Source organism: Suricata suricatta, chromosome 3 (assembly GCF_006229205.1).
Source record: "Suricata suricatta isolate VVHF042 chromosome 3, meerkat_22Aug2017_6uvM2_HiC, whole genome shotgun sequence".
Lineage (NCBI taxonomy): Eukaryota > Metazoa > Chordata > Mammalia > Carnivora > Herpestidae > Suricata > Suricata suricatta.
The window spans coordinates 121580669-121593102 of NC_043702.1; the positions used below are offsets into that span (position 1 = coordinate 121580669).

Genomic DNA, 12434 nt, shown 5'->3' on the forward strand with positions numbered 1-12434 from the left:
TACTTCTTTCCTTTCTATATTTATCTAAGAAAAAACACAAATAAACTGAAAAAAATCTTAGAGAAAATCACTAGGATGATTAGGAAGATAAGGATGGAAATAGATTAGGTTGTGAATACTAGAAAAAGAGAAAGAATATGATTGGCCATTTTTTAATACAAATGACCCTTAAATTATGACATAATTGGATTCTGGTTGACTGAAAACTGAATGAATTTTGTACTGAAGATCTCTCATTTCTTGGATAATCACCTTCTTTTTTATTGCTTCAGGGATCTTCAAACTTTTTGAAAATAGGATACTTTTATGGCTGATTCACTGTGTGCACCAATACCTCTGGTCCTGGGGGACAGTTTTTATGGTGGAAAACTAGAACAGAACATGACATTTTTGAGGAATTGGATGTCATTATGGCTGGAGAGCAGAGAATGAGGGAGTGAATGAGTTGTGAGGGAGTGAGTTGTAAGAGACGAATTTGGAGAAGTAGGCAGAGGCTGGATTTTGTAATGCGTGTAGGCAAGCTAAAGATTTTTGTTCTTATTCTAAGAGCAGTAGAAAGTCATTTAAGACATCTGAATAGACGAATTACACAATTGTATTTGTGGATTAACAATGATCATGGTAGTTGCAGGTAAGAAGGTCGAGACTAGAGGCAAGAAGTTAGGAGTTAAAGTGAGAAATGATAGAATCTTCATCTTGGTTAGGGCCAGTGAAGATGAAAAAAGCAGAATTGAGAATTGTTTAGGAAAGTTGAGAACTTGGTGGTAGATTAGCTCTGGTGGGTGATGGAGAGGTGAAGTCAAAGGTAACTTCCAAGTTCCCAGATTGTTATGAAGTCACCAAGATGGAGAACTCTGAAAGGAAGATTAGGCGCTTAATTTCAGACATGCTGGGGCTGAGGTGTCTTTGACACATCTAAGAGAAGTAAAGTTCATGCTCCAGTACATATGCCTGCAGCAAAAATAAAAAGTCTGGTCTGTAGATAATACCTTGATAGCCACAGGTGTTTGGATATTTATTAAAGCTATGAGTGGAATAGGATTTCTTTAAGAAAGAAATCTTTGTCCAAAGAAGATTAGGAATCATATTTGAGGAATGTTGATAGTTACAGGTCTAGTGGAGGCTTATGACTTGGCAAAGGAGATGGAGAAGGTACATCTGTAAATGTTAGGATAAAATTGAGAGGACCTAGGGTCACAAAAGCCAAGGAAAGAAATGTTTTAGAAAGCTAAGAGTGGTCCACAGTGTAGCTTTGCTGTTGAGATACCTGAGAAGCAAAAAGTGGAAACCATATGTTTTTATCATTTGCCACTCACATGTCAGACAGGTTTCTCATGGTTACTGGTACTCTTAGACTTGGTGGTTTGTGATGTTGCCACTGGGAATGCAGTCCTCTACATTCTGCTTCAGAGCTGTAATAATAGCACATGCTGGGCAATAACATACATCATACTGTGGGCAAAGGTGTAATGTAGTTAGAAGCTATCAACAATTAAATAATTATAGATTTGTTGAATAGATATATTCAGGTAACCTCAGATAAACATAAAAAATGATTAAGATGGTTTCTTTAGTCTAGGTATATTTAATTCCCCTTATTTAAAAAAAATGTTTATTATTTTTGAGAGAGAGAGAGGCAGAAAGAGGGGGAGACAGGATTCAAATGGGTTCCATGATGACAACAGAGAGCCCAAAGTGGGGCTCAAACTCTTGAGATCATAACATGAGCCAAAGTTGGATGCCCAACTGACTCAGGCACCTAGGCTCCGCTATTCCTCTTACTTTTAATTTATTATTCTTTTATCTGCATTTCTGTTATTTCTTTCTTTCGATTCCAGGTTTATTACTTAACTAATTCAGGAAGATTATCTTTTTCCTCTTTTAATTCAGACTTTTGCTTAACTGCATTGTAATGGAAAAAACATAAGGCAGGGAACTAACCAATCTGGGTTTATATCCCACCTTTTTTTTTTTGAGAGAGAGAGAGTGAGTGAATGTGGGTGCACATGAGTGGGGGTGGGGGAGAGGGAAAGGAAGGGGGGGAATCTTAAGCAGGCTCCACACCCAGAGCAGAGCCCCAGTGGGGCTCAATCTCATGACCATGAGATAATGACCTGGGCCAAAATCAAGAGTTGGATGCTTACCCGACCTAGCCACTCAGGCACCCCTTTTTTTCTTAATTAATTTTTCCCTAATTAATCTTTTTCTTAATTAATCATGTGCTCATAGACAGTATCTCTGAGAATGTTTCACCCTGCTGAGTGGGAGGTGCCAGCAGATGATCTCAGCGGCAACACCAGGTGGATGGTTAGGTAGAGATACCAGCAAGCAGAGAGAGAGCTTTCCTGTGCTAGTCATGGAGCTTTCATATGCAAACTGCTGAAGGCATAAGCCACTGAACACCTACCTCTGGACTGGCGCTAGAGGCAGGGCAAGAGGAAACACCCGTCTGAGCTGCAGAGTGGAGAAGTTAATAGCTGACAGGTGCTTACGAGTTTCACCAGTTTGGTCCTGAAAACACCCAGCAGCACCTAGAAGTCTCCAATTCCTTCATTTCTAACCACATTCTAACTTGCTTCCTTTCTACAGTACAGGTAATCTGATAAATCAGTTAATGCAAAGTGTTATTAGGCAGCCTCATTATTACTGTTATGTGCATTTTAGCAGGGTGTTTTCAGGAATAAAGCAGTAGCTCAAGTGAGTAACTCCAATTGAAAGGATTTTGAGCATGTCCATAAAGCTATGGAGGAGAGAACTGGAGCTTTTTCTCATTATTTACCTACATAGATAGTCTCAAATGTGTATATGTATATGATTTCTAAGTTTTGAATGATTAGGAAAACAGTAAAGTTCAATTTCTATCTCATGAGTTAATCTTAAATATGTTATATCTGTATGATTTTGTTTTTGTTTTATTTAGCAACTTACCAACCACATTCGAGATACCCTACCAAACTTCAGGAACAAACTACAGGGACAGTTGCTCTCCATTGAACATGAAGTGGAAGCCTACAAAAACTTCAAGCCAGAAGACCCCACCAGGAAGACCAAAGCACTGTTGCAGTGAGTCACCTTTCCCTTCCCTCGTTCAGCATTTGAAACTAATTTCCTTAGTTTGCTTTTGCCCCAGTCTATTTGTCACACTCTTTTCTAGGTTTAACAGAAGAAGCAAGTATATGACACTTTGTGTATGTTATAAATGGGCCTTGAGTCTTTATGTGTTCTTGAGGAATAATTGTTGATCTTATTCTCTTACTATAAATTTAACCAATTGTTCATTCCCATGACCAAATTCATTGTGCTTTTATAATTGGATTCCATAAATGAGTAAAGCCAGTAGTGATAACTCAGCAGGATTTTTGCTCTTAGTCTTTAGAAGTGGACAAAGGTCTTGTTGAAAATGTCATTTGTATTGTACAACTGTTTCTACTGATGTCACTTATACTTATTATCTTTGTATTATTTCAGTCATTTCATGTGATTTATATGTGTGCATTTTTCAGTGGCATGGGAACAAAGGCTTTAATAATAAAATATGGACAATAAGGCCACATTTAGATTTCTTTTTCCTTTTTCATAATGATTTTAATGTAGCTGTTTAAAAATACAAATGTGAAAACTGCCAAGTATCTTTTAACTCTTTCATGGTCTTCCCATCTTACCCTTGGGTTACTGCGTTTATCCCTGAGAGGTCTCGGGTGGTGCAGCAGAGTTGTTAGAGAACTGCCAGCTCCTTGAGTCTTTTATCTTTATTCTCTTTTTTGGCCCTTCCGAGCCTCACCTGCCCTTTTATTCCTGTGCTGCAACTTACATCAGCTTCCTCTTGAGCAGACTTCTTGCCCAGCTGATATTCCAGAACATACTAAGTCCATTTACAAAGATAGTGCTTGCCCCCTCTTATGGCCCCTTTCTTCCTGTGCAGCCTTGCAATCAAGATACTCTTCATTTGGTGTTTAAAATCCATGACATACTTCCTATCTTTGCAGAGATACTTCTAAATGCTTACATTATTTAAGTAAAATTTTAGTGCAACATTCTATGTTTCCCTACTTAAAAATATTATAGGATATACAGAGGAAAGAGTGGATTCAACTTTTTCCTAGTTTATCTTTTTTTTATTCCTAGCTTTGGTTAAGCTCCTAAAAAAACTCTTCAAGTTACAGAGAAAAGAAAGCTATTTATGCATATGCCCTAGGTCATTATCTTAATATCCAACTGAAACTTTTCTCCTTTCAAATGCTCATCTTGTCTCTGTGAGTGACTCCATTGGACTCAGATTATAGAATTTTCCCCATCTAGATTCTTTTCTTGTAGGGAGCTGATCAGTTTCTTCCTCTCTCTCTCTCCCTCTCTCTCTCTCTCTCTCTCTCTCTCTCTCTCTCTCTCTTTTCCTTTTCCTTCTCCCTTTTCTGCCTTTCTCTTTTCTGGCTTTCCTCTCATCTCTTTGTATTTGACTTGGAGTTTGGTTCTCTGATATCTACTGGAAAGACTTTTGCCCTCAAGAAAAGACCACAGTAGAATAAGGGAAACAAATATATAAGCAACTAACTGTGTTAAAATCTGAAATCCTATGTTTCTTGTAAGTATAAAATGTTAAGGGAGCCCAGATGAGGAAGCAGGTACAGGTGAGGAAGGTTGTGAGTTCACAGAGAACAAGATACTTTAATGAGACGCTGATGTGTGGGAAGAGTTTGTCAGGTAGAGGAGAAGGACAAGAGAATAGTTTGAACTTGGGTACGGTTTGTTTTAGTGGGCCAGGGGGTTGGAGTGTAGGGTATGAGGAAAGGAGTGGCTGGAGGTAAATTTTCTAAAATTTCCAAGGTTTAAGTACATGTTTCATGTATATACCTTCTCAGGTGGTTAAAAATTAGTTAACATTGGCATATGTGTAAACATAGTTATGTCAAATTATATTCTGAATTTTTTGGCCTGAATAATTTGCAGTTTTAATTCATCCATGATTTTGATAAAAGAGAATAAAAAGTACAAGTTTCAGATGGTTTGAATTTTTCCTATTGAATTTTAAATTTGAAAGTAGTACTAGTATGTCCAAATTAGTTTCTAAATTTAGTAATCACAAATACAAGTGGTTATTTTCTCCCTATATTTCTTTTCTTTTCTTTTTTTTTCTTTTTTTTTTTTTTTACCAACCACCTAAGGTAATTCATTCCTTCTCTGAAGTTATTGAGTATCTCTCATATAATTGGAAAAGGGGAGATAAATAAAATGCAGGGTCCTTGCCCTTAGGGGAGAGACTGATAGGTGAACAATGGTGATGTACTCTGCTAAGCACTTTGCTGAAAATAATCTGAGGAAACAGAAGGGAGACCCTTCATCCGACTGCGAGGAGGGGTGGTGCATAGGGTCATGGAGGGTTTCCTGAAAAAACTAATGCTTGACCTGAGTCTTGAAGGACCGAAAGCAATAAGCCAGGCAAGGAAGCAAGCAGCAGAGAAAATGATACTCTGAGCTGAAAGGAAAGCAGGTGTAAAAGCACAAGGACACCGTACTTGTAGCGAACTGCAAATTGCTTCTTTATGGTTGGCTTAGAGGTGAATGTAGACTAGCAGGGAGAGGTGGAGTCTCCAGGGCCAGACCAGGGAGAATGCCGGGTGACAAGTTAAGGAGTTTTACTTTAATTACTAAAATGTGGGGAATCATGGAAAACCAAGGCTAGAGCTAGTTGTAGAGGTGGGGTTGAGGGGGCCAGCAATTTGCATTGTTCTGGCATGGTGAGGTCTGTGACCCTGGGGGCAGGGAAGAGAATAGCTCACAGAGTAAGGAGGGGGTTCAGCTGGAGCACTTAAAACACTAGGCAAGTGTGATGTCAAAGGAACCAAGGTTCATTTTGACTATTCTATGCAAAGTTTTATTGTTTGACTTAAATTCTTATTTTAAGTATTTTAAATACTATGTTATGATTTCAGCTGATTGGACAGAATGCATCCAATGACATAGATATTTAAGATACATATTTTAATGAAATGCCTAAAGTAAATCTTGATACCGTGTATTTCATAGAGTTACAGTTTTGAGTGCAATGATCACTCTGCCAGTAGGTGCCACTAAGAACACTTGGGAAAGGGCTCTAAGGGCTAACCACGGCCAATGAAAATGAGAAATGTAAAGCCTTATGACTTTATCTTGAATTTATTTCTCTTTTACAATTATAGGATGGTTCAGCAATTTGCTGTGGACTTTGAGAAGAGAATTGAAGGGTCAGGGGATCAAGTAGACACGCTGGAGCTCTCAGGAGGGGCAAAAATTAACCGTATTTTCCATGAACGCTTTCCCTTTGAGATAGTAAAGGTTTGTACCAAATGTTATTTTTTTTCCCTTTCACTTCATTTCATTTCCATGTTATATTCTACGCAACTGCTCATAAAATGTTATGTGAGTGATATGGGAATAAGATAGTTCTTTGAACAAAAATCTCCATACTCAGGTGATGAAATTTAAGAGAAATATTTTCTTACTGATGGTTCTGGTTTTATTTATGGGATCCAGCAACATTTAAAATTATTTCAACAAGTACTAATTTAATTCCGATGATGTTTATTTGTTACCTAATTAATTTAAATATATTTCTTGATCACCTATTCTGTGCCAAAATTCTCAGTGTCAGTGATCAAGACAGGGCCACTGTCTGGTGGGGAGAGGCAGAAAATTTTACAAATAGGCAAAGTAAGAAAACATCAAGTGTTGTTACGTAACATCGTTAGAGCAACTTTTGATGGGATGTTTCAGGCAAGGTCTCTCTGAGTAGGGGACATTGAAAGCATGACTAGAATGGCACGAAGAGGTCAGCTGTAAGGATTTCAGGGAAGAGGGTCATTCAAGGCAGGCAGCCAAGGATGATGCCCTACAGCCAGCCTGTGTACAGTGGATAAGGAATAAATGAATAGAACTGATGAAGGGGAGTAGGCTATGCCATGGATTCAGAGGAAGGAAGTGCCCAGTTTATGGAGGGCCTTCCAGGTTGAGTGAGGAGTTTACATTTAACAATGAGAAATTAGGGGAGAATTTTAAGAAAAGGTGTGACCTGATTTGGTTGATGATTTTAAAAGAATGCTTTGCAGGCTGGATTGTAAAGGGACAAAAGTTGATTCAGGGAGACAGATAAGGTTAAGTTCACCAGTAGGGCCAGAGCAGGAGTGAACCCACTTTCTGTGGGGCCTAACGTTTATACAATTTTGGGGGGGTGTTGAAGAAGAAGAATACAAAATTATAAAACACATGGCCACAGGGTCTTGGAAGGCACTTATGCAAGAGAGAAGCCCTGAAACTAAATCTTCTTAGCTTCATAGTAAAAATGCTCCAGAAGAGAGGATGGGGAGAAGTGGATGGATTTGTGATTTTGGAGGTAGGGTCAGTAGGGCTTGGACTGATATGCGGGATGCAAGAGAGAGAAGATTGAAGATGGCTTCTAAGGTTTTGGATTGCACAACAGCAAATGTCAGTGCCCATCAGATGAGGGAAACTGAACAAAAGCTGAGTGTGTGTAGAGGTACGAACCAAGACTTTTATCTTGGATATGTTTAGTTTGGATTGTCCAACAGGCAGCTAAGTAGTTTTAGAGACTATGCTACTTGCTTCACAAACAGAGGAGGGTGCTTATGTCTTGCTGTGGGAGGCAAACGGGTAAGTAGAGAGTTTCATTAACATGTGCTAAGTAAAGTGATAAACTTCAGCACAAGGTGCTATGGAAACACAGCCTACGGACCTGAATCTCAGGCAGAGGAAGCCTGGCTTCTGAGCTGAGTTTAGAAGGATGAGCAGCTAGTGAAGGAGGAGAAGGTTGGGGGCTGGAATTGTTCTAGCCAGAAAGGGAGGTAAAAGCTGAGCTGTGGGCCCCAGGGTGTGGGTAGGGAACTAAAGCAATTTATCGTTCTATGGTGTAAAGTGTGAGGGGGGAAATGGATGGACAGGCTGGAGGGGCCAAATCTCAGAAGTAAAAGGCTGAACCAAATGTGCTCTGATATCCCTTTTAGGTCTAAGCTCCATGACACTTTAATCCTAATTCCAAGTTAACTTGAAGTACCTAAAACTTCTGGGAAATTTTTATGCAGCAATCTGTCCCGCATTGGATTGGTAAAATATTATTAATTTCCTCTTGTAAAGCGGCCTTGAATGCAGGTGGTTAAAATGGCCAGGGAGAAAAGACTGCCATTGTTAATCTCAGCACAGCTGGACTGCTGTTGCATGTCAGGTGACACTTATTTATGCATTTGTCTGTGAATACATTTACTGCATTCAGCAAAAGAATGAAGAATTGTGTATTTCAAATGAATGGCCAGATTTATGCCAGAAGGCATCCTTTATGCGTAGTACTCCTATCTTTAATAGAGTTAAAATCCACTGCACTAAAACTCCCAGAAATCCCCAATGTTTTATGTTGCCTTGAACTTTATATAAACAGATGTTTTGACCATCTGGATTTAGGTTAGGAAAGGCATAGTATCCATTTATTAATAACTAAATCAAGTTATTCTCATATTTTAATATTCAACAATATTATTATTCAAAGGAATTAAGTGTTTTAATTGGGGCTCGTTTTGCTTCTGCAGATGGAGTTCAATGAGAAAGAATTACGAAGAGAAATAAGCTACGCAATCAAAAATATACATGGTATCAGGCAAGTGATTCACATTTTCCTTGTCTTCAGCTCAAGCTACTAAGAGAAAATTAATGTTTATAAATGGCTAGTGAATTAGCCTTTTCATCATCTGAGCAGAATAGAATACAGAGGTGGGAGTAAGAAATAGGACACTCTAGTTTGAGTTTCGTGCTAATTTCCTGTATTGTCACACTCCCAAAAAAGACTTTTCAGTTAAAAAAGCAGGAACACTTTCTGCACTCACAGCACTGTGCTCTACACAACTAGGGATTTTACCAATGAGCATGATCTTGTTCTCGAGAGCCTGGCGTGCTGGGGAAGGAGGCCTGACCTGCCCATAAGTAATCATTACTTACACAGAGACAGGACAGAGACGTTTCGGCTGGAGCCGTGGAGTAAGACTGCGAAAGATTAATGAAGGGTGGTGACTTCTGAGTTGACCCTTGCCTGTTTAGAGAACAAGAGTGATTTCAACAGGCAACGGTGTACTGTGTGTTTACACGCGTGTGTGCATGCGTGTATGCACCTGTGTGTGTAAAACCTGAGAGGCAGGAGGATAAAAGAAAGTACTGAAAGTGTAAGGAATAGTGTGAGCAAAGACACAGAGGCAGGAAAGCACAGCATGGACTCGTGGAGCAGGGGCCAGCGTTTTGACTGGAGCCGGCGATGTAGACAGGAGCATGGTGGGGTGTGTGGCTGGGAGTGCAGCTTGTACCTGGGGTGGAATTGTCCCTTGTATAAAATGGGATTATTCTCACTTTCTTTCTTTAAAGAAATTTAAAACACACATTTCTTGAGTTCATGTACAGAAGGATAAACAAAATTTAATGGCACATAAATTAAATGTCCTGAATTTAAGGTATTGAACTTAGGTTGCCTACTTCATAGATTATCTCTTATGAAGCAGGTGTCCCCTGTCCATTGGCAGCTGTATCTCAGCCTCTGCCCCAGGGCTGAGTTGACACTATTTTGGGAACAGAGCCCGAGACAGAAAAACTTGACGCTGAGTATACATGTAAAAGAGTTCCAACATTTGAATTATTTATCGTTTTAAAATTCAGACAGTCTGCTCTAAAAGTTGCAAATAGGATGAGTAAATCTATATTCACAAAGTAAAAGGGAAAAACATTCTATAACCAAATCCAGTATTATTCTGTTACTATCAACAGGATTTCTAAGTTCCCTATTAATTCTATTCTGTTTCCTTCAAATCTAGAATACATTTGGTATAGAAACTATGTCTTACTCTTGAGCTGGGCAGAGCTGGTGTCTGAAAGTGTCAATCTGATAGGTGCAGTGAAACCAAATCATACATGAAGTATTTTTATGTTTACTTACTTTACTGTAAAAGTAAGATATAGTACTTTTACTTGGCTTTTAAAACTCCTTACTAGGGGCTCCTGGTGGCTCAGTTGGTTAAGTGTCCTGCTCTTGGTTTTGGCTCAGAGCACGCATAATCTCAGTAGTGAGACTGAATTCTGTCTTGGGCTCTGCACTTTCAGCATGGAGCATGCTTGGGACAATCTCTCTCTCTGTCTCTGTCTGTCTTCCCGCCTCCCCCATGTGCATGCACATGCTCTCTCTCTTTCAAAATAAATAAAACAAAACAAAACCCCCCCAAACTCCTTGCCAGATACATTTCTGTTGAATGTAACTGCAAGAGCTCAGTTATTCCTTTCTGAAGATTTCCGATTTACATACATACCAAAAGGAGAGATTTGTTGTTATTATTCTGGAGTTAATTTGCCTGTAGGATGATAAGAAGTGCACAGTATCCTGAGAATAAGACTTACTGATGGCATGATTATTTAGGTTCTTAAATACACTCTATTTGACAGGGTTTTTTTTCCAGTTGATTCTGTTAGGTATTTGAAAAATAGAAGCCATCTTTGTCCATGGCAGACCTCTGGGTCCTTCTTAGTTCTACAAGTGCTGTGTGCTGATGATGAGCAAGGGAGGAAGACAGTCATTGTGGGGCAAACAAAGATAAATGCATTAATGCCCTGCCTACCAGAGTAGTAATGGACGGTGCATGCTCAGACCACTGCAGCGCCAAATAGGACGTTGGGGTTTAGAGAAGGAAGGCCTTGTCAGTGGCAGGACCAGAGAAGGCGAGCTGTAGGAAGTGGTTGCTTTTGATCTGGGCTTTGAAGCACAGGTGGGATTTGTACAGGCTGAAATTGTGGAGGGTGAAATGAACATCATGGACGAAGGCAAAGACAGGAAACACTAGTATGAGAATGTTTGTGGAAAGGCAAATGGTTGGGTTTGGCTGAAATAGAGGGTGCATGAAAGGGAGGAGGCAAATAACTGCAAGGAAGGTTAGGGTCAGATGAGGGAAATGTTTAATATTAGACCAAACAGTGTGGATTTTATTCTGTGTCCAACATGAAGAGATTTCAAGTTACTATATAGAATGATCACTACAGTTAGAAACAGAGGTGAACATAAGGTGTAAATGGTTAGAAGAGGCAAAATAAAGCTGCACTAAGGGAAGTGTTCAATTTCCCAAAAGAGGTACCACAGAACTGAGTGGTGAAGGAGACGTTAATCAAAGAAATGAGAAGAGCATGAGAAAAACATTGCTATGACACCAATTTGAATTAATTCTGGCTAAGTGAAAAGATACTTGTTATTTTGATTATCATTTGTTATTTTTGTAAATTCACGATTTAGGCATTCTGTGTCCCAAACTGGTTCACTTAACTGTCTTCCTCTTCCTCTAGCGCGCCAGGACCTCCGACTGGGAACCACTGAGCTCACTATACTACAGTGCTCCTGGACAGAATAGATTGCATAGTCAGGAATGCTATTTCAGTGTTCCCAGAGTGAGGATTATTTTCTGCTCTATGAAGGATAAGAGAGGGTTGCTTTTGGAATACTTTAGAAATAGAAATGTAAATTTAGGACCATTTTTATTGTAGCATTGCTTTTTATTGTTGTGAAACTGTGAGATGAGACAAATTACAGTTAAGTGTTAGTTAAAAGTCGTATTCTTACAGTCCATGAAAACATTTTGGAAACTGTTTTTAGGTAATGCTAGTCATTTATAGATTGGAATTTATTAAGGAATTATAGTATTGAAAATATTATTTTAAATGATATCATAGATAGAATAATCACTATGTAACTTTTAAACTTACATGCTTGCTTTAGATGGCATGTCACTTGAAACATTTTTCAAAAAAGTATTGGATATTACTCAATTTAGAAAATCTAATGTGCTGCTTTCTTCCTTACATTCAGGACAGGGTTGTTTACTCCAGACATGGCATTTGAAGCAATAGTCAAAAAACAAATTGTAAAGCTGAAAGGACCTTCCTTGAAGAGTGTAGATCTGGTAATACAAGAATTAATCAACACTGTCAAGAAATGTACCAAAAAAGTAAGTTTGAATTATTTAACTTAAAAAAAATTTTTTTAAAGTTTATTTATTTTTGAGAGAGAGAGAGAGGAGGGGAGGGGCAGAGAGAGAAGGAGACACAGAATCCGAAGCAGCTCCAGGCTCCAAGCTGTTAGCACAGAGCCCGATGTGGGGCTGGAACCCACAAACGGTGAGATCATGACCTGAGCTGAGGTCAGACGCTCAACTTACTGAGCCACCCAGGTGCCCTGAATTATTTAACTTTCCAAGTAACTATTTGGTTTACCCATCTTTCCTACCCTGCTGCGTGCCTCTCTTTCCCTGACCTTCACTTTATTGTGTTTGTCCAAGAGGAAGGACTGTGAAAAATACTGAGTGGGAATTGCTTTCATGATAGACTGGCAGCGATATTGTCTTCAATCACTCCATGCCCAACAGGGTTGCTAAAACCAG

General features: G+C 39.1%; 1 protein-coding gene across 7 annotated transcripts in view; it reads left to right on the forward strand.

Annotated features, from left to right (window-relative positions):
- DNM3 (dynamin 3) overlaps nucleotides 1-12434 on the forward strand; it is a 561021-nt gene that overhangs the window by 208317 nt on the left and 340270 nt on the right. For all 7 annotated transcript variants that reach the window (XM_029935046.1, XM_029935043.1, XM_029935044.1 and 4 more), the window contains exons 7-10: nucleotides 2921-3063; nucleotides 6174-6309; nucleotides 8568-8635; nucleotides 11864-12002. In XM_029935046.1, the coding sequence (XP_029790906.1) occupies nucleotides 2921-3063; nucleotides 6174-6309; nucleotides 8568-8635; nucleotides 11864-12002 (486 nt within the window). The remainder of the gene's footprint in view (nucleotides 1-2920; nucleotides 3064-6173; nucleotides 6310-8567; nucleotides 8636-11863; nucleotides 12003-12434) is intronic.